The sequence below is a fragment of the Dermacentor variabilis genome, chromosome 4 (genome assembly GCF_050947875.1).
Source record: "Dermacentor variabilis isolate Ectoservices chromosome 4, ASM5094787v1, whole genome shotgun sequence".
NCBI lineage: Eukaryota > Metazoa > Arthropoda > Arachnida > Ixodida > Ixodidae > Dermacentor > Dermacentor variabilis.
In genome coordinates, this window is record NC_134571.1 from 45,440,430 (window position 1) to 45,459,120 (window position 18,691).

The following is an 18,691-nucleotide window of genomic DNA, read 5'->3' on the forward strand; positions in this document are numbered from 1 at the left end:
CAGCATATCTAGAACATAGATCCAGACAAGGATCTACCTTCTACGCTGCTCTAGGTATTACGTTCTTGATTTCGCAGAAACAATGTTCCACATTTTACGCGCATTTTCTCTGGAACGTGTATTACGTTTAAGTAACGTTTTTGAAAAAAAGCTCCTCTTACCAGCTACAACCTATGCGTAACTATACTAAGAGTGTAGAAAGGATAGAAGCAACCTCTAAGAGCGTTGAAGGCCAGCAAAGCCAGCCAAGATATACCGTCGTATAGTGGAAGCCGGCGATCCAGTGCACGCAGTCTCAGTGTTGAAGCGTTTCAGTGGGGTTGCCTTAAAGTATACATGACATAATGTCACAAGTGGCGTTGCTGGGCACCGATATATTTATGTGAAGATGAGCAGTGCAGGCAACACTGGTCGATGGCTGGTGGCAGCGCAGGTGTACCGTTCTCATCGAGACGTGCGAGACGCTCGTCCCAAAATTACTGCGTCGTAGGAATAATGAAGCGTAATGAAAATATTCACAAGTTTCAGTGCAAGCAAACTGCAGTGCAAGCAAATAAACTCGGTTGATACTCTGTTCAAAGGGGCCCAAAGTTTTTCCTTTCCTATGTTGGACGGGCTTGTCCTGATAATGCATTGTTTGTGGAGACTCCGGCGATGCAGTATTTGCCAAAATTTCCAATTTCACCGAAATAAATTACGCACTCGCACCCTGCACACGAAGGTAGATTACGCCTGTGTTACATTCGCACAATGTTCCAAAATAAAGAATAAGCGATAAAGCTATAATCAATCAATTTCAGTGGATAACAGACACAACGTCAGAAAAAAGAATCCTCATTGGAGCGCCTGTTTTTGTAACATATTTGTTACTTCACAATTGAAATTCTCTGGTGGCGTCGCTTATTTTAAACTTTGCCTTTAATGATTATGTAGTTCTTATAGGCTAAATTGTTTAGCTTTATTTTTTGTTCTTCATTCTTCTAAGCAGGCTTTTCTGTATGTTGAACGAGCTGTAGCGCAGGCCTTAGAGGTTTTTTTTTTTTTCTTTTTGTAATACCAATGTCGACGGCTAGCCAGGAAAACAAACAAAAATACAGAAAGAACAAATTGCAGGCAACTACATCGGCCTTCATCGTTGTGGTAAAGATTCAGATGTCGTCGAATCGATTTCGTTGTTGAGCGAAAAATAAACACCGGGTCTCGGCGAGCACCTGCGTTTTCCATTTTCCCGACGCCCCGGTATCGCCCGAAATTCTGCACGGCCTATGCGCTAACCGTTTCGCTGTATTTTTGTGAAAGCTTATTCTCAATCCTCTCTTGAAGCTGCAGCGACGACATGGAATCTCCCACAGTGATGCAACATTCTAGTATTTACCCGAATGTAGGCACATGCTTTTCTTTAAAAAATAATGTACGGACACGTGGGGTCAGCTTAGATTCGAGGACGTGGTTCGGCCGCAACCGCCAAACGCTGCCGACCGAAGAAAGATCGATGCCAAAAAATGTTGCTGATGTTATCAGGACTAAAAGAAAAAGAAGCGGAAATGTCTGTGACGCCCCAGCAACAACAAAACATATCACGAAGATCGTACAGGCGATGGCGAACCAGGTCGCACAGATTCGAGGCGTCGCTCGCAGCAAGTGTAAGCACCTGTCTTCTTCGAAATACCTCCCTCATGTCTACTTCGCTTAGACAGGTAGTGAACCGGATCACGGCACCATTGGCTGGAATTCCGGGAGATATGACAATCCAAGCGTTGCGAAAGTGCAACATCTCGAAAATTTTGCATATTATTTTCTCAGTCAAGTGTATTTTTTTACTTTTTTACTTACATCTGCTTTGTTTTTTACTTCTGCTTACATTTGAGGGAAAACCTTTTGTCCTGATATTCCAAATTCCAGAAGTCGAACTACAATAGAGCTCGCCTAAGATTCAGATAAATGCGTTAACGTGTTGATTGTGTGTGGGTGTGGCGTTAAGAGGTGTCTCTTAATTCCACACTGGTATGGGTGACATGTTTATGCGACTGCTGCGGGTGTATAAGGAGTTCATCGAATACGTCATCTGCATGTGTTAAACTTCGCACCACGTTAGACCACCCGGAAACAATATCATACTTAATGACAAAAGTCCTTGGACCATTACCAGGTCTGTTGCCAAGCTAAAAGAAAATCGATACATGCATTTGCTCCATTTACAGACCTCGAGCCACCTCAGTGACCGACTGTAGTCTCGATGTGACGCTCAAGCTGAAAGTACCATCGTTGTTCTCTCTGCTTCCTCCACATTAATTGTGGTTGCAATTACATGGACGCTCGAGTTGCATTGACGCCGTCGCCGTGCTGTACCGCATTCGACCGCGCATGCGCGGCCCGCGTGCGGTGAATACGAGGGTGTCTCCAGGGGTGCGGAGTGCGTTTGGCTACAAAAACGACGGAGTGCACGGACTCACCGTCGACGCCCGCTCAAGCGGCTCGGTGCAGGAGTCCGACCAGCGTCCTGGCTTCCGCTGCTGGCACGAGCGTTGTCCGCACGCGCAGTAGTTGCGCGTGCACTTGTTCATCTTTCACTGGGTGACCGCGTTTCATCGTCTACCAAATGTTATCGCTCAGCGCTAGACGCGCCTGGCCTGCATGCATCGCAAGTTTGTCGAACGTTATCGATGGTTCTATCCGCTGTCTGTTGGCGCCGGACCTTGTGTAATCTGATCGCATGTATGCGCGACGTGAATTGCGCAGCAGTTTCTGGGAGACACGCGGGCACCAGCGATTATTGTGTGACCTTCGATGACTCATGTATAAAAGCAGCCGCGCTTGCCCGGCAGAGCAGATTTTCGACGATCGCCGACTGTGTTCACCGCCATCGTTGTGCTTTGAGTGTAGCCCGTTTCTATTTTTTTTTTTTTTTGGCACAGGTTCGCCCAATAAAAAGTTAGTTTCGCCCTTTACACTTTTGCTACTGTTTTCCTGGCAGTCGTTACCACGTTTTTGTTGAGTTGCTGTGTATAGGCACCAAGGATGTTTAAAAAGAAGAAAAGAACTCTGGAGGGGAGATGATGTCCTAAAGGTGAAGCCGTACCGCAATCTTTACTAGGGGAATCGATTAACGTTAGCATTTAGCGAAGAAGAGGAAGATATTTTTTCTCACTTCCAATGGCTTTCACGAAGCCAATTTTGCCGTAGAGATACTTCTCGATGCGTCTGTCTGTGTCGCTGGTTTAAGGTGAAGCTTGAAGCTTTTGGCAATTTTTATGGGAGATCATGATATCATTACTCGGAGTATGGCAATATTTTAGCCGGAAAGAACATTCTCTTATTTTTCAATTAGTCCAAAATATATATTAGCAGATCAGGAGGAGTTGAACTGCGACTGTTCGCCATGTAGTCCAGCACGCTTTCAAGAGTGAAGTAGGGGCAAGCGCTGGCTTCACCTCTACTGGTAATACTGTGCAATGTGATGTGTGCGCTTTCAATCATGCAGCCGGCACCTCAAAGAGCTGCGACGTAATGCTGACGAATATATCTCGAATTTACCGCTGATCACCACTCATATTTTTCTGTTTTGATTTACATAGAAGGTGCGTTGGGTACGTAGGAAATATCGTACGTATCTCATCAGGTTTCAGACGCGATTTATCGCGGGGAAGAGTGCTAACAACGACGTTCACGATCACTGTGAAAGTACGTTCGATGAAAGGTCCTTCGAAATGCTTTTCGCGAGCCACTGGCGTTAGCGTCAGCCTTCTGTCCTTTCTCCTGATCACGTGTTTCCGTTCCGCGAGCCACGAAGCATCAGCTGGTGCTGCTAACAAGGACACACGCTCTTTGTTCGAACAGTAACAACTCCTGCACAACCATACAGAGCAAGTCCTCTTCTTGACGCTCTGGTGTCAACATTCTTCCACCACCATCGCATAGTTATCCTGGTAACCGGTGCGGGAACCCAACAACCACGCACTCACTCTACGCTTTGACGGCACCAAGAACAAAGAGGCAAAACGGTAATGACACTAAAAAGCATGATGACAAGGATGATGGTTTAATGGCATCTCCTTTAAAACGGGCGGTGACAAATAATAGCCTAGCCTGCTTGATTTAATCAGGTATGCTATACGCGTTTTTTATCTAACATTTCTGCATAAATATCCTTAATTTTTTTCATTCTCTTCATATTCCACTTTGCACCTCTAGCTATGACTTTATGAGATGCAGTCGCATCTTACCTGCCTTTTTTTCACCAATACTGTAAACGTTTCTTGCTTATCTCCACTGTAAACGCAGAAATCGCCACAACCACTGAGAAACTGCTGTGCGAAGCAGACGCCACGCGTAGTCAGTACCCACTGCTGAGACCTCTGCCGGCCACCGTGGACATTCGTTGCAGATGGCGTACCGCTCTCCCGTTGTAAAGAACTGGTTTATACCAGTATATTGGCGGATTACACGTAGAGAGCTCATTTCATTGCAAGCGATTGTCAAAGCTTTTGACTATATCTATGTTTCTGTTTATGCTGTTCTATCGTATGTTCTTTCTTCTAAGTGTGCATGTTCGCTACGTCTTTGGGTTAGCGGGCACTTCAGGAGGCCAAACTTCCCATACTGTCGCAATTAATAAAAAGCTGTAGAAATTGTGAGAATTGTCTAGTAATGCGTAAGCATTGTTTTGCTCGGCTGTGACTTCGTATTTTTTGCTTAGCTTTGCTTAATTTTGCGTACTCGCTTTTCCTAGCTTATGCGCGTCCACCCACGGACTTTCCAGTGGAAAAGAATGCTTGAACTTTAGTAGACAATTGTCCGAATTTCTCGCTGCATCGGGCCTCTTCGATGCAATCGTACCAATTGAGAGAGAGAGAGAGAGAGAGAGAGAGAAGCTGTGCTTTGTGAGAAAGGAAAGGCTGACGCTATCTTCTGCAGCACCAACTGGGCCGGAACGCCCAACACGAGCGCGTCTCGACGGATCGGAGCGGTTGAAAGGGCACGCCAGCTGCCGCCGCAGCAGCACGTGAAGCGATGCGTGAGGGGAGAGTGCGTCGGCCGCGATGCCGTGTCACCCTCGCTATCGCTTCCGCAAGCCTGTGCTGTGCGCGCGTTCTTTGTGCAGGCAAGTTCTCGTCTGCGCTCCGACTGCGCCTCGGCCAGGCCCAATGAAAACGCGCCAAGCGTCTCTACGCGCTCGCTTGCCCGCGAGGTGTTCATGTAACTCGAAAGACGCTCAGCAGCGATTAATTGGACGTTGGGCCGCCCCAAAATCTCAAGTCGGCCCACCTCGAAATTGAAGTTGGCCCAACCCCAAATTTCAATTTGGCACACCGACAAATTTAAATTGGCCCACCCCGAGATTTCAACTTGGCCCATCCCCACATTTCAAGTAGGCCCACTTGCAAATTTCTAGTTGGCCCACCCCCAAATTTCAGTTGGCCCTCCCCTATTGTAAGCTTCTAAGTATGCATTTTCTAAGTATGTATGCATTTTCTAAGGAGCCCTATGTATCTCTATGGGTATTCTCTTTTTGCTATATTTACGTTTTCTTTTGCTTGAAATTGTTCCTTATCTCTTAAAAACTACCAATCATCTACATTTACACTATCACAACGATTAAATGTTTTAACTTGAATAATTACTCATTTTTGTACAGATACAAGGCATTACACTTTTCGCGTGACAGGGCTGGGGAACTCGCCGAAGAATGCTCATGCATTAGCCCCAACCTCACCACTTTTTTCCTGCAAAAGTTCCACGCTCTCTTGATGCTTACTATTGCCAGATAAATTACTAGGAAAAGAAAGCGCAAAACAAAAAATAGGCTGGGAGCATAGGAAGATTGTACCTTGTTTTCTACCACCCAAGAACAGAGGAAAACGGGAACGAAAAAAAAGGATAGAGATAAGTAGTTATGAGCACGCAAAACACAGTAGTGTTCATCGCGTAGTTATAAAGGTAGTCGCAGAGCCCAGTCGTTTTTACAACGTGCAGCAGTGCATGGAACGAATAACTCAAATACGTTGCATATACAGCGTTTTCTTTTTGCTTGTTTGTTTCTTTGTTTCTTTTTTTCTTTCTTTCTCTGACTTGTGTTTCAATTTCTGTGCGGATGATGATCGAGTCTATGGTCCTAATATCTTTGCACCTTCGAATAATGCCTAGTCTTTCTTGATGCGACTCAAGGCGTCGCCATTAAGCACACCTATTTAGGGAGCCTTTGTACGCATGCTCTCTCAATCGCTGTGAATAGGCGTTCGTTTGAAGGCGCCCTACGCCTACTGTTTTTGTATCGGCGTGATGCAAAGTATCTCGTCCAACTTTTGTGATGGCGACGAGACGATAGATTGTGTCCTCATCCACTGACCTTCTTTTGGCGATGAAAGACAGATTCTGCGTGCGGCTTTATGCTGACTAGATGACAGACCCTTCATAGAATAGAATCTCAAGATAGTCCTTTATTGGCAAACATAAAGCCTCACTTATAGTAAACGCTAGAACATGGAGAGAAAATAAAAACAGAGAGGAAGAAGCACACTGTGGTACAGAAAAAAAAAATATGATATGACACTGCGCCCTCAAATGTTTGCTACCGCACGAAACCTTGAAGATCTGCCACAACGAAAGAAAAGTATGCTACAATTCCTTCTTGTCATTGTGGTTGTGTATACTGTCGTACACATGAGAGAACCAGACAGTGATAGAAAAGAAAACAACGGTATATTTGATCCTTGTCTTTCAGGCAATGGGGCTGGAGTCACATACAACTTGGCCAGACTTGTTAACCGTCTTCAGAACGTGTAAATATCTGTTAGAGAAAGTAAAAAAGAAAGAAAACATCTTGGTTAGTTTTAAAAGGCTTGTTTTGCTGGAGAGAGATATAGACGCAAGACGTTAGGTACCACCAAGAAGCATATAGCACATAAGTATTATTCTTTTTTTGGCAGGATATTGTACGATGATGTGTTCTATTTCATCGGTAAAAAAGAACTCCTGAAGGAAGCTAGCTTACCTATAGGCTAGCCAGGTCAGGCGACCAAGTCCCTGTGACGCGGGGCGGCTTTATCCATGGTAAATTCCACGCGGCATGGCCGCCAATGTACAGCGTTTTGATACTAAATGGCAAGATGATATGAAATTCCTACGATGCACGTTGGTGCATCGTAGGAATTTCCATGCTTCATACAGGACAACGACAGCTGGGCTTAGCCCTTCCAGTTGATGTTGTTTGGCCCCGATGGAGTTGTTTGCTTCGGCTAGTCCTGGAGATGACTGCACAGACCAGAAAGACAGAAAGAGGAGGTTGGTGTACTGCAGCCGTATGTAAATACTATTTATTAATTTATTTTGATTGATTGATTGATTGATTGATTGATTGATTGATTGATTGATTGATTGATTGATTGATTGATTGATTGATTGATTGATTGATTGATTGATTGATTGATTGATAACATGCTTAAATGGACACAAAAGGCAAGTCAAGTCAATATAAACTGGTGAAGTACTCTTTCAATACTTTTTATTCATTTATGTGGCTGAAAAAAGTTGGTTGGCATCAGAGAAAAAGAATGCCTAACTTTCCATTTTAAAACTAAAATCTTTGAATTCCTTCGCGCACCAGTTTTCTAGAACCAGTACGCCAGTGTTACTTAATGAATTTCAAAGAGTTTTAACATGCTTAAAGGGACACTAAAGTGAAAAATGATTTCTTCTGCATGAGTAAATTACCGTTCTACAACCCCAAAAACACCACTATTGCAACGATAAGACGTTTCGTAAGCCAGTAAAAGGGCAAGAACGAAATACGGGTGGCGACGCCTACTTAAGTTCCCGCACCTGGGGGCTATGACGTCTTGGATTTTGATGGCATCTTCTAGGGCCTACTAATTATATATAGCGGTACAGATTGACTACATTGTGTTCCAGAGGAACCAAATATTAAACATGGCAAGTTTCGGGAACCTTTATTCAGCCAACGCGGCCCAAATGTGAAAACACACTTTGGAATCCCTGACGTCACGCTGACGTACTGGCGCTGGGGTTTCGGCGCGAAATTCAAATACTGATACTTGGACCTTCATTTTCTCATCTAATAATCAAACTATTCTTTTGAAATGACTGCCTGCAGGGTTCTCACACTATGCACCATTAGTCTAAACTGATTTATTGTTTCGCTTTACTGTCCCTTTGAGTCAATTTTGCCGAGAAGAAGCTCTCTAAACTCGGTGTGCCTAGTTTTTGGATCATTCAGAGTGCGATGCAGTTCTTGATTATCGCAAAAATAATAGCTAGTGCTGTGTAGGCGTTGCCGAAATTCATTGCGCCGTGGGGAAGTATTGCGTCAATTTTTAGAGTGGTGCAGTTACTGATAATTCGTTCTCCCGTCTCTACTGGATTTGCAGCACACACGCGCAATGTCAGCACTTCCAAGCATGCAATTCATCAATTCGGCATAACTTATTTGTCCTATTCAGTGTCCCTTTGCGTGAACTCGCTTGAGACAGCACGCGCTCCCACACGTGCATAGAGGAAAGAGATAGGCGTGAGAATGCTAGTGACACTTTGCTCGAAATGTCATCCTAGAAGAAGAGCGAGCCACCGAATAGGACACGCAATTTTGTAATCTTGTTTACACATGGATAGAGTGGACGTATGCTCGGCTGGAAAAGGGAGCTTCCCCTAACGTACACGGAGCATGCAAACAACGCAGGATAATGGAGGAACACATCCTAGGAAAGCGCTTGACGTCACACGACCGACAGTATCGTAAACCTGAGAAACCGAAGCGGCGCCGCTGCTCCGAAGCAAAGTGAGGCCGTTGTCCCCCGACGGAACCTCTTTCCTGCACGTTTTTTGTCCCTGATCCCCGGAGGCGTGCGCGCCGCAGACGTCTCTGCAAACAGAAGCGAACGCGAAGGACCAGCTGTTCGATCGCCTCGTGGCAACCGCATACGTGACTCTCTCGAGATTTCTACCCCGATGCCTGACGTCTGCAATCTGTCTCGCGCGGTCCAGCAACATGGTGCATGATCTCGCGAGTGCAACCGTTGTTCTCTGTAGTGGAGTCAACGGCCTTGGGATATTTTATTTATTTTCACGGCCGAGCCGTTTGAACGAGAGCTCCGCAACGGCTTTCGTTCTGCGGCGGTGAAAGCTGACGGCGGCGAGGTCGGTACATCAAACGTCAGTCAAAGCACAGCCAGCAACTCAACCTGTGTCGGAGTCCCGAATTTCGTTAAAAACGTGATTATCGAGAGTAACAAAATAACGGTTACCTTGCGTGTACCTGTCTGGATTATGCAACTTCATCGCGCGTTAATCTCAGCCAGTGATCCCTAATTTTTTGCTCCTCACGACGCGTTTCTTCGGCTCTAGGTTGCACGTCGGCTAGGAGCACTGTTGTCGATTTAGCGATTTCGCCGCTAGAGTTAGCGGCTTTGTGGTCGGTTTAGCGGCAATTCCTTTTTTTTATTTACTGGCGACTTTTTTTCTAGCGACATGAGCGATCAATTGGTGATATGCTATAGCGACTTCGAAGTAAGGAAAGCTGCTCCGAAGAGAGATTTATACGACGCACTTTATTATTCAAAAAGCACAGTAAGCGGCCCAAATTGCCTGTACGGCGCGTGGACTCGGTGACCATGATGAAGCAACAGTTGTCTTCATCGACGGTGTTCGCATCAAGTGTGCGCTCCGCAGCACGGTGGGCCTAACAGGCTTTACACTGTGCTCACAAGATGCCTTCCCTTGTTTTGTTTTTGTTTTCTTTTATGCGAAAGCATTATAGGCTCCATTACGCGAAAATCTGGTGTCGTTGTAGGCGGCTTGACCGAGTGATGGCACCAAAAATGGCCGACGGCGCAAAAATCAAATAGACGTCAAAAAATGCTAGGATTGATGTCAAATTTCTCAAGGTGGTTGTCGTAAACAAAGCAAATTAATGGCTTTTGGAAGAAAATTGGGCACATTTTGGCCTGGGTGGCAATCGAACACGGGCCACCGGGGTGCGAGTAGGGCACGCTTCCCCAACGCCACGCTGGCTCCACGATGCTGGCTAACTGAAGGTGTGCCTAGTGTGTACGTCATTACACACGTCACGTCGCAGACATCACTAAAGGTGTGGCTACCGCTTGCGTCATTAGGCACGTAACTGCGCAGCCAATGGGGAGGAGGTGGCGCCACGTCACGGGATGTACAATATGAGTGCATAAAATAGACATTTCACCAAAAGGACTATAATGTTTTCGCACTCCCACAGGTGAAGCAGTCTTCAGTGTATCTGCCGGTGTTCTTCTTTTCTTTTTCTTTCTTTTTTTTTGCAATACCAAATTAAATGCGTCTTCAAGCTGTAGTAGGTTCTACAGTTCTACCAAGTACGTTCGATTGGTGAATGTACGCGCAGCCGTAGCAGTAAATTAAGTTACGAAAACTAATTGGCCCAAAGTGCATGGTGCGAATGAGAGCGCGCCAGGTGCACTATCAGAGAGATCAGCTCTTGAAACTCAGGCATTTATATCGGAGCAGTTGGGTTCGTTCATGCGAATTGAAACGCACCACTTCTGTTTCTCACGGCTTTCGGTCAAATCGACATTGCATGAGACATTCAGGTGGACGCTAGCAGTTGGTCGCGGCGTAGTATTTGACCTACATAAATGTCATGAAATTGTCATCGCTGAATTAACCGCATACATTCAAGCACACGTCGAAGAATATTCTTGATTCACGATCACCGAGAACTAAAAAAATATTACAGTGATGACGTGCTCTGAGTGACCAGTTTTCGGACTAAGAAAATCAGGTATCTTGCAGGTATCGCTCTTCTGGGCGTTTTAGGCAAACTCAATCTGACGTTCATGCCATATCGCTTTGCTTTCTTCCTCATTTACAATTTCAAGTTTTAAAGTAAAAGCGTACGCCTCTGCATAAAGCTCGGATATAGCAAACCGTGTGAAAAGACTCGGATATAGCGAATTGCCCCACATATAGATAAGCATCTGAAAACTTTTGGAAAAGCTTTGGGCAGGGAAGAGAAGACACTTAGCACTTCCGCAGAATGTGAGGATTCGCCTATGTGATTTCTGTGAAGAGTTTTCTTTTTCTCTTTTTTTTTGTTCCAGCTCAGATTACACAGGGTTCACGCTATCCCTTTTTATCAAAGGGAAAATTTTCCTGTTTATGAATCTTCCTCCACCTTGCGGGCTTCCACAGAAATGATTTCCCATTTCCCTATTTATACAATTTAGAGGGCTAGAATATTAGCTGCAACGGCGCGTCCTGTGTTGTTTGGCAGGCGTCCCGTACTCACGCTTTTTCTCAACTACGAGCTGAGCACACGTGTAAGAGACCCCGATTGGCTCACTTGCGTACCACGCTACAGCGGAACAATGTCCTCAACGAACAACTCGCGCACGCTGACGAATGAAGTTTGTCACGCGTCGACGAAACGATTTCAAAGCCTGGCAGAGTGAGGGAGCGGACATTGATTTAGACATTGCCTACTTTACGAGTACTCTCGAGAGTGCCGAACATTGAAGCGTTTGAAATCCCGCGTTCCTGCCGCTCAGCGAGGCAAATGCTTAAAACGCTCTGTTATCTATACTTAAACAGGCAAAATTGACTTTCCCTTTATGACCCCGCAAAACATCATTAGTCCGTGTTAATCAGCATAATGATAATAATCGAGACGCTTGTAATCCCTAGTTTTATTCAAGATTATATAAACGTTTTGTCAGCTTGAAGCTCTTTATGGCGATATTTCAGCACAAGAGTACAACCGAAGTACTACGTGTGTGACCTAAGTAAACGAACAGAGCCTTTAAAACAATCCTCATAGACACATTCTTATAGGAGGTAGACGGATTTCAACGTTTTCAAATACTAATCAAAAACGAATAGTAGGTGTCGAATACGGAAATATAATAATCGGATAGAGGTATTCTGAACAAAGGAATATTGACTGGATAATTTAGTAGTGAAACGCAGACGCATATGCATATATACAGGATGAATATTTATTTCTCCATAATTGGGAAGCACGCCTGCGCTGATTTGAAACGTATACAGCTAACTATCGGGAACAAAGGATCAGTTTTAACAAAATATCACCGATTGTCATTAAAAGGCTGCACGAATGGCCTCTAAAAGTCCTTAAAGCCTGATTGCAGAAAGGCTTTCCAAAAGGTAATGGTTGCTGTATAAAATGGAGCTTTCCAAAAACACTAACTAATTGGTTGCCGAAAAACAATCAGAAGTGTAGGAGAAAAAGATCTGCTGAAGCCCCTACGAGCTTTAAACAAATATCAAAGGGCCCATTGCGAGGAAGACATCACTGGTCGCGACGTAAAGGTTAGAAATGCTGCATGGTTAGTTAGTCAAAAAAATAAATTACACAAAACAAGCAAAACTGATAGGTGATTATGTAGGCTCACGCGGCGAAAGCAAAAATAAAACTTGCATTATTCATTCTGTTTCTGCGCTGCTTCAAAAACCGTTGTCGCTGTCTCACTTTTGATAACTTGCGGCACTTTGTTTAGCAGACGGATAAGAGTACCAATACTCAACTGTCGGTTGCTACGAAGTATTGGCATAGTTTCGCTATTCGAAACAACCGAATAGTTAGGTTTGGATACGAATAGGTAGTGTTCAACATCCGATTCGTCTTTGAAACCTCAAATTTTCGCCCGGCCGCACCTTACAGAAAAGTGATAAGAGAGCGAGCGCGACGCTCGAAGTAAGCTTGATTTTACGTAGTTATTTCTTATTGTTCGTCTGAGTGAACCGTTATATGACGTTTGGAGAGTTCGGTGCTGTGCCAGCCTCACTATGCGTCCATGATTGCGATTTTATTAATGTGTCACATTCGCTTGCTGCGCACTTCGTACACGTGGAGCCGCCGAGTCACGCGATAGCGCGACATCTGCGCAGGACGCAATGTAGGGCGTAACAGAAACGCTCACTTGTCTTGACCGTCGTCGCTTCCTTCGGTGTTGGCGGTGCTTGCCACTTCCAGGAGTGGCCGTGTCTCGGGGACGGGGCTGATGATGAGCGCATGGTGCGAGTTGTGGATGGCCACGGCACCGCCCGCACTTCTCGCGTCAGGAAGGAACAGCCTGTTCTCCGTGTTCCCGTCTTCTGCCTTGCTTAGGTCCTGGCAAAGGATAATAAAAACAAAAAACAAAAAGAGCCCTGGCTAAGTGACTCTGATTATCTCAACTCAATTACTGGTGACCACAAAGCATCGACCAATAAAGGCCGTTGGCACATGCTGCTTACAGCCGGCAGATAAAGGTGGTAGTTGTAGTAGCAGTAGCTAACGGTGTTTAACATCTCATTGCTGCTGAATGCCGCTATCTCAATATACATGAGCGTTCTTGCATTTCTTACACATTGTAATGCGCCCGCTGCGAGTTGGATTTGAACCCCTTAACTCACGTCCAGCATCAGAACGCTGTAGTAGCAGCAGTAGTATTAATAGCAGTAGTGTACCAGCACTATCAGTAGTCGTAGTGGTATTATTATTAGTAGTAGAAGCTGTTGTAGTATTAGTAGTAGACCCAGCACTATAAGTTATAGTAGTTGTAGTAGAAGTAGTGGTAGTGGTAGTATTAGCAGTAAAAGTAGTAATAGTATCATCAACAGCAGCAGTAGTAGCAATTGTTGCTGCCAATGGTAGTTGTGCTTGTAAATAGCACACAAAAGAACTGTATCTCTAGCGCGCAGTTTTCGATGTCGCCATTATTGCATGTACCATTGCCACTGTCGCTGTTGCTGAAACATCGCTTCTTACCAGGACGCAGGAGCTTGCTTGAAATTCGGTTTCGTCGCCCGATGGCTGCAGTGAAGTTTCGGCTGTGGACATATGCATGCCGCTCGAAAGCTCCTCGGGGCCACCCGCGAAAGCACTCGTCGCTTCAGGAACGACAGGGTGCGGTGACAGCTTGCTTCCCGCGCCAACCGGGTTCTCTGTGCGAGCAAAAGGGTGCGATGTCAGAATGTCAAACCAACATAATAGCCCATATTTAGCCGCATTGTGGTATTTTCTTCAAGAAAGAGTCAGAAGAGTTTATCTAATAGTGAAGCACCGTCAGAAGACACTGCGACTGAAAGGAATTGCCATGGCAAGATATCGCCTCGCTTACACCTGTGGCGGCTCACGAACTTACGCGGTCGCTTACGAACATACACATAAAACACCACGTCAGTGTGTTTGTGTGCTCCTCTCGTCTTCTCGTCTGGTTTGCACTGCACTAGTACTACAAGATGGCAGTCCAGCCCGCATTGCAACACTAACTTACGGACTACGTACTGTTTTTGCGCATCAGTAGTCGCTTGAGGTGCACGTTCTTGAACTTGCGCCAGCAAGGCGCTGATAGCGCTCTCCTTCACGAAACATCTGCGATTTCTTCGGTACGGAATTGTGGCGCTATCTCGCTTGCACCCGGCGAGTGACGGCTGTTGCCTTCGCGACAACAGCGAACAACTTTGCGTTTCTGATCGTGTTTCCTTTTCTTGTTTGTTTAGCGGGGAGTTGAGGGGGGGGGGGGGGGAGAGGCTGAATTAACATATGACATATTAGAGGCTTCAGGCAAGATGGTGCAAACCGCTGCGAACTCGGAACCTAACTTGTTATCACAAGACAGATTTTCCATGATCGCAGATCTCGGGGGCACTGATGACAGGTAAGGGCTAATTCACACCGGCGACTCGCAGAGGTCGCGCGACTCGCAATTAGTCGCAAATAGTGGCAAATAGTCGATTTGGTCAAAGAGCGGCTGTGTCAGGTCATTCTCTCGGGTGCTATATTTTCTGCTCGCGCGCCTGCGGTTGCAAACATACCGAACAAAATAGTAGCACAGGGAGCGGGCGATTGCATGCGCTGACGCTTATATCACGTGGCGATGATGGTACCAGCAGGCATGAGCGGCAGCGATCGCGAGACTTTCGTTTGAAGACGGGCAAGTAGCTTGCTAGTGTGAACATCGGTCACCCTGAGTCACTCCTTGGTCGCCAGTCATGGTCGGCCACGCAACCTCTTTCAATCGCCGGTGTGAATGCGCGCCAGCAGGTATCAGACGTGAAGCTACCCGAATCAATGCAAACACCAAGAACACTAGGTACAGCTCGCTATCGCAGGTAAAATGCACGATGCTCTGTGGGGATAGCCCTTTGGTATTCATCCGGAGTGACACTTCCTTTTATAAGTATTTTATTTTAGCTTCTTTTATTCATTAATTTTTTTCTTGTTAATGTTGTTGTTGTTGTTGTCGTCGTTGTTGTTGTTGTCGTTGTTGTTATCGTTGTTGTTGTCGTTGTTGCTGTCGTTGTCGTCGTTGTTGTTATTGTTGTTGTTGTTGTTGTTGTTGTTGTTGTTGTTGTTCTGCATGCTTACAACTTCCAAATTACTAATCCTTTTGTCTCAATCAGGAAGCGAAGGACTAGCAGTCATTTGAGGAAAAAAAGCACATAAGATGACGTCCACCCTAGAGTAATTTGAAACTTCCTTCGTATAAGGCTGCACCATATTTCGAGTGTTTCGAAAACCCCTTGATGTAAAAACTTAAAAATTGGCTTAGCATACTATACCTGACGTGCGATAACAGGTGAGGCACACGCAGTCGCACGACTAGCGAAAGTGCACGAACGCACGAGGCCAAACCATTTATTTGTTTAGTTTAACTAAACACTGCCTCCATACGGAAAGTCACAATCGGCTTGGTTGCTATGAAAACGTAACGAAAGACACGACGAAGAGACTGTCCACATATGGCAAAAAGTGCCCTCGGGACAGGATTCCTGATTCGAACACAACGCAGCCTTTTAGAGCGCACCTGAAAGACGAGAAATCGCTGAAAGCACTAGTCGAACAGAAAATCATTGATGAACAAAGACCATGCAGCTGGAGCTTGCATGCTGCCAGTTTCAAAAGCACTCGCTCGTCCTTCTTTCAGACGAAGTCTATTGCGAACAAAGCCATGGCTTTCTCAAATGTCGTTGTGTCTCGTGTTTGCTAAACTCTCTTCTAACAATGAAAGTTCATCCACGTGGCCACGTCATGTTTTGTTTTTGTTTCTTTTTGTTTCGAGTAGGGATATTCTACTAGAAAGAACACAAAGAACAAGTTCCAAAACAGTGCACAGATGCGCTGGAGGTAATAAAGCTACCTCGGTAGCATAAGCGATGAGCAGTATGATATAAAATCATTGGTAGTATTACGTGTCGATCTTGCAGCGAGCCTGCATGAAGGCGTAAGGGTTTTGTTTGACAATAAAATATGAAACCATTCGAATGCTTCACGGTTACATAACCATGTTGAAGCTGACTGCACGCGTGTGTGCTTTCACTCGTGCGACTCAGCAAATACAGCGTTTGAATTGCAATAAAAGAGAGAGAGAGAAAAAGAGAGACATTACTTGCCACAAGAAAAGAAATCAAGTCATAGCAAAAACACTAAAGGTAAAGTAGGAAGCAGGCACGAGGGCAGTTCGGTGCTCGCCTTCAGAAGAATAGCTTGAGGTTTGTTTTACATCTTACTCTTTTCTTTCTTCCTTTCTTTATTTATGTGTGTACGTGTGTGTACCAGAATTCCATCCGCGCGAGTATCATTGGTGCCAAGACCATTTAGTGCTGTGATTAATTTCACCGCATCTCTCGGACATGCAATACCAAGAAATATTTCTTGTTTTTGTTGGCTGTAAAACTTAAATATAGACTGAGTTTCAGCCAGCTGGTAACTCCACGTATACATTGAAACAAATATAGAGAAAACTAAGCAAAGGAAAATAGAAAAAAATGTATGCTACGCGTGAGAACAGGGGCCGCAAGCAATAAAGTGCAATCTTCAAACAACAGTTCACCGCAGGGACGGCAAAGATGTACTTCGGGCATCTATCTGGCCCGATACTGATCATTGAATATGGCTTGGCCCCTCTTTTCGGGCCGGTTGTCTTCGTAGTTTCGCAATAGATAAGGCTGCAATTACCTACTCCCTTACCTGTCTACTCCCTTACGTGTCCGTGTTCCTTCTCTAAACATTTCTCTCGCCAATTGTCAACACGCCTTCGCCACCGTGCTTTGTAAGTTTGATATAAAGGAAACTGATCCAATTTGTTGGATGTTTCAACATTACCATGTACCATATATAATATGTAGGCTGTTGGAAAAAGCAATCTGCCAGCACTTACTTTCACTCCATTAAAACATCCCTGTAAGAGTGCTCATATTTTTTACTTATCTTTTACATGTTGCACAAAGCCATATGAATCCCTCCTTTCGTGAAAGCTGGCTCTTAGTTGTATGCTCTTCCTACTCAAACTTGCATCAAAGTATTTCAGATCTTTTATAAGTGTGGTCGCGCGTCGATGCAGTGTGGGAGATGCGAATGTGCTTAATTGAAATAATTACTTTATTTCTAAACCATTCCAACATCCGAGCGACAAGTTGTTTGGAATTCTGAATTGGCGGTTGCACCGTACCCGATGCACCACGCTCTGACCTCAAGATCAAATTTAAAGCTATTTATTTTAAAGCCGTTCTGCTAGGAGACAACAGCAACAAAATGTATTGAGCTGGAGGGCCTGCACACATTCCCTTAAATAATTTTCACCAGCTTTGATTGAGTCCCAAGAGTATTTCCAAATTTCAACGTCGCGCAGCTCTGAAAGATTCGCGTGCCGCTACAGCGTTAACTACAACGTCACATCCCGTTCTCTCTCAGTGGTCAGTGGTGAGTACTTCGTTCTGTGTGACAACTCACCGCCATTGGATTGGGTCACCGCGCTGGTTGAAGTCTGGCTGACCTGCTTCGAGTGCGGCTGCATACGACTCGGCCAAGTGGCCACGCTGCTCAGTTTCGAGCGTTCCCCGCGACTGTTGTAGCCAGAGAGCACCGGGAGCTGCGGATAAAGACGTGTATGCGCATTAAGCGAACAAAGATGGGCTAATTTGATTATAGATAGATAGATAGATAGATAGATAGATAGATAGATAGATAGATAGATAGATAGATAGATAGATAGATAGATAGATAGATAGATAGATAGATAGATAGATAGATAGATAGATAGATAGATAGATAGATAGATAGATACGAATAAAAAAGATTAGAGAAGCACAAACGGAGAAAATCGCGTACACAGTCCAACAATAGCCGGAAGCTTTCTCAAAACTTCTTATGTGCGTACACTTGTAGTCTTGTCATGCCGACGGGTAATATAGGACGCACATGGGCAGTGCGTGGGTCTTAACAACAGGCTACCTCAATTGGTGAGGCGGTAGATGGTGTGGTGGTACTGTTCGACATAGTCCATCCAAGCGAGAGTACATCTCACGAGAGTACAGCATAACCATCCGATCTGCCTAACGACGCTTTGGAACGTTGATGGCTCGGACTGTTGTAATCTACTGGAAGCCATCAGAAACTATTGAGATGTGTTGAGATTTTTGATGTATTGTTGGGCATGACTTGTACAGCGGATCAAACGTATCTTGCGCATACATGGGTTTCGTGATTACGCGTCCTAACAATGCCATACTTTTAAAATGTAGCAACAAAGGCTCACATGCGGAAAGAAAGCGAATGCGATAACATCAGCGCGAACTGTCTCGGCATTTTAAGGGAACCGAGGAGGCCACAGCTATTGTCCCGCCTCGGCTATGGCCTTCTTTTCCGAAGACGACACCAAACCGAACCAGAAAGACATGTCAGAAGCAC

General features: G+C 45.1%; 1 protein-coding gene across 1 annotated transcript in view; it reads right to left on the reverse strand.

The window, feature by feature from the left end:
- Positions 1-6,680: 6,680 nt before the first annotated feature.
- Positions 6,681-18,691, reverse strand: part of LOC142577742 (uncharacterized) — a 49,224-nt gene continuing 37,213 nt past the window's right edge. Inside the window, exons 7-11 of the mRNA XM_075687195.1 lie at positions 17,735-17,873; positions 13,769-13,944; positions 12,939-13,129; positions 6,992-7,251; positions 6,681-6,787 (exon numbers count right to left, since the gene is read on the reverse strand). Coding sequence (XP_075543310.1) covers positions 7,236-7,251; positions 12,939-13,129; positions 13,769-13,944; positions 17,735-17,873 — 522 coding nt within the window. The 3' untranslated portion in view covers positions 6,681-6,787; positions 6,992-7,235. The remainder of the gene's footprint in view (positions 6,788-6,991; positions 7,252-12,938; positions 13,130-13,768; positions 13,945-17,734; positions 17,874-18,691) is intronic.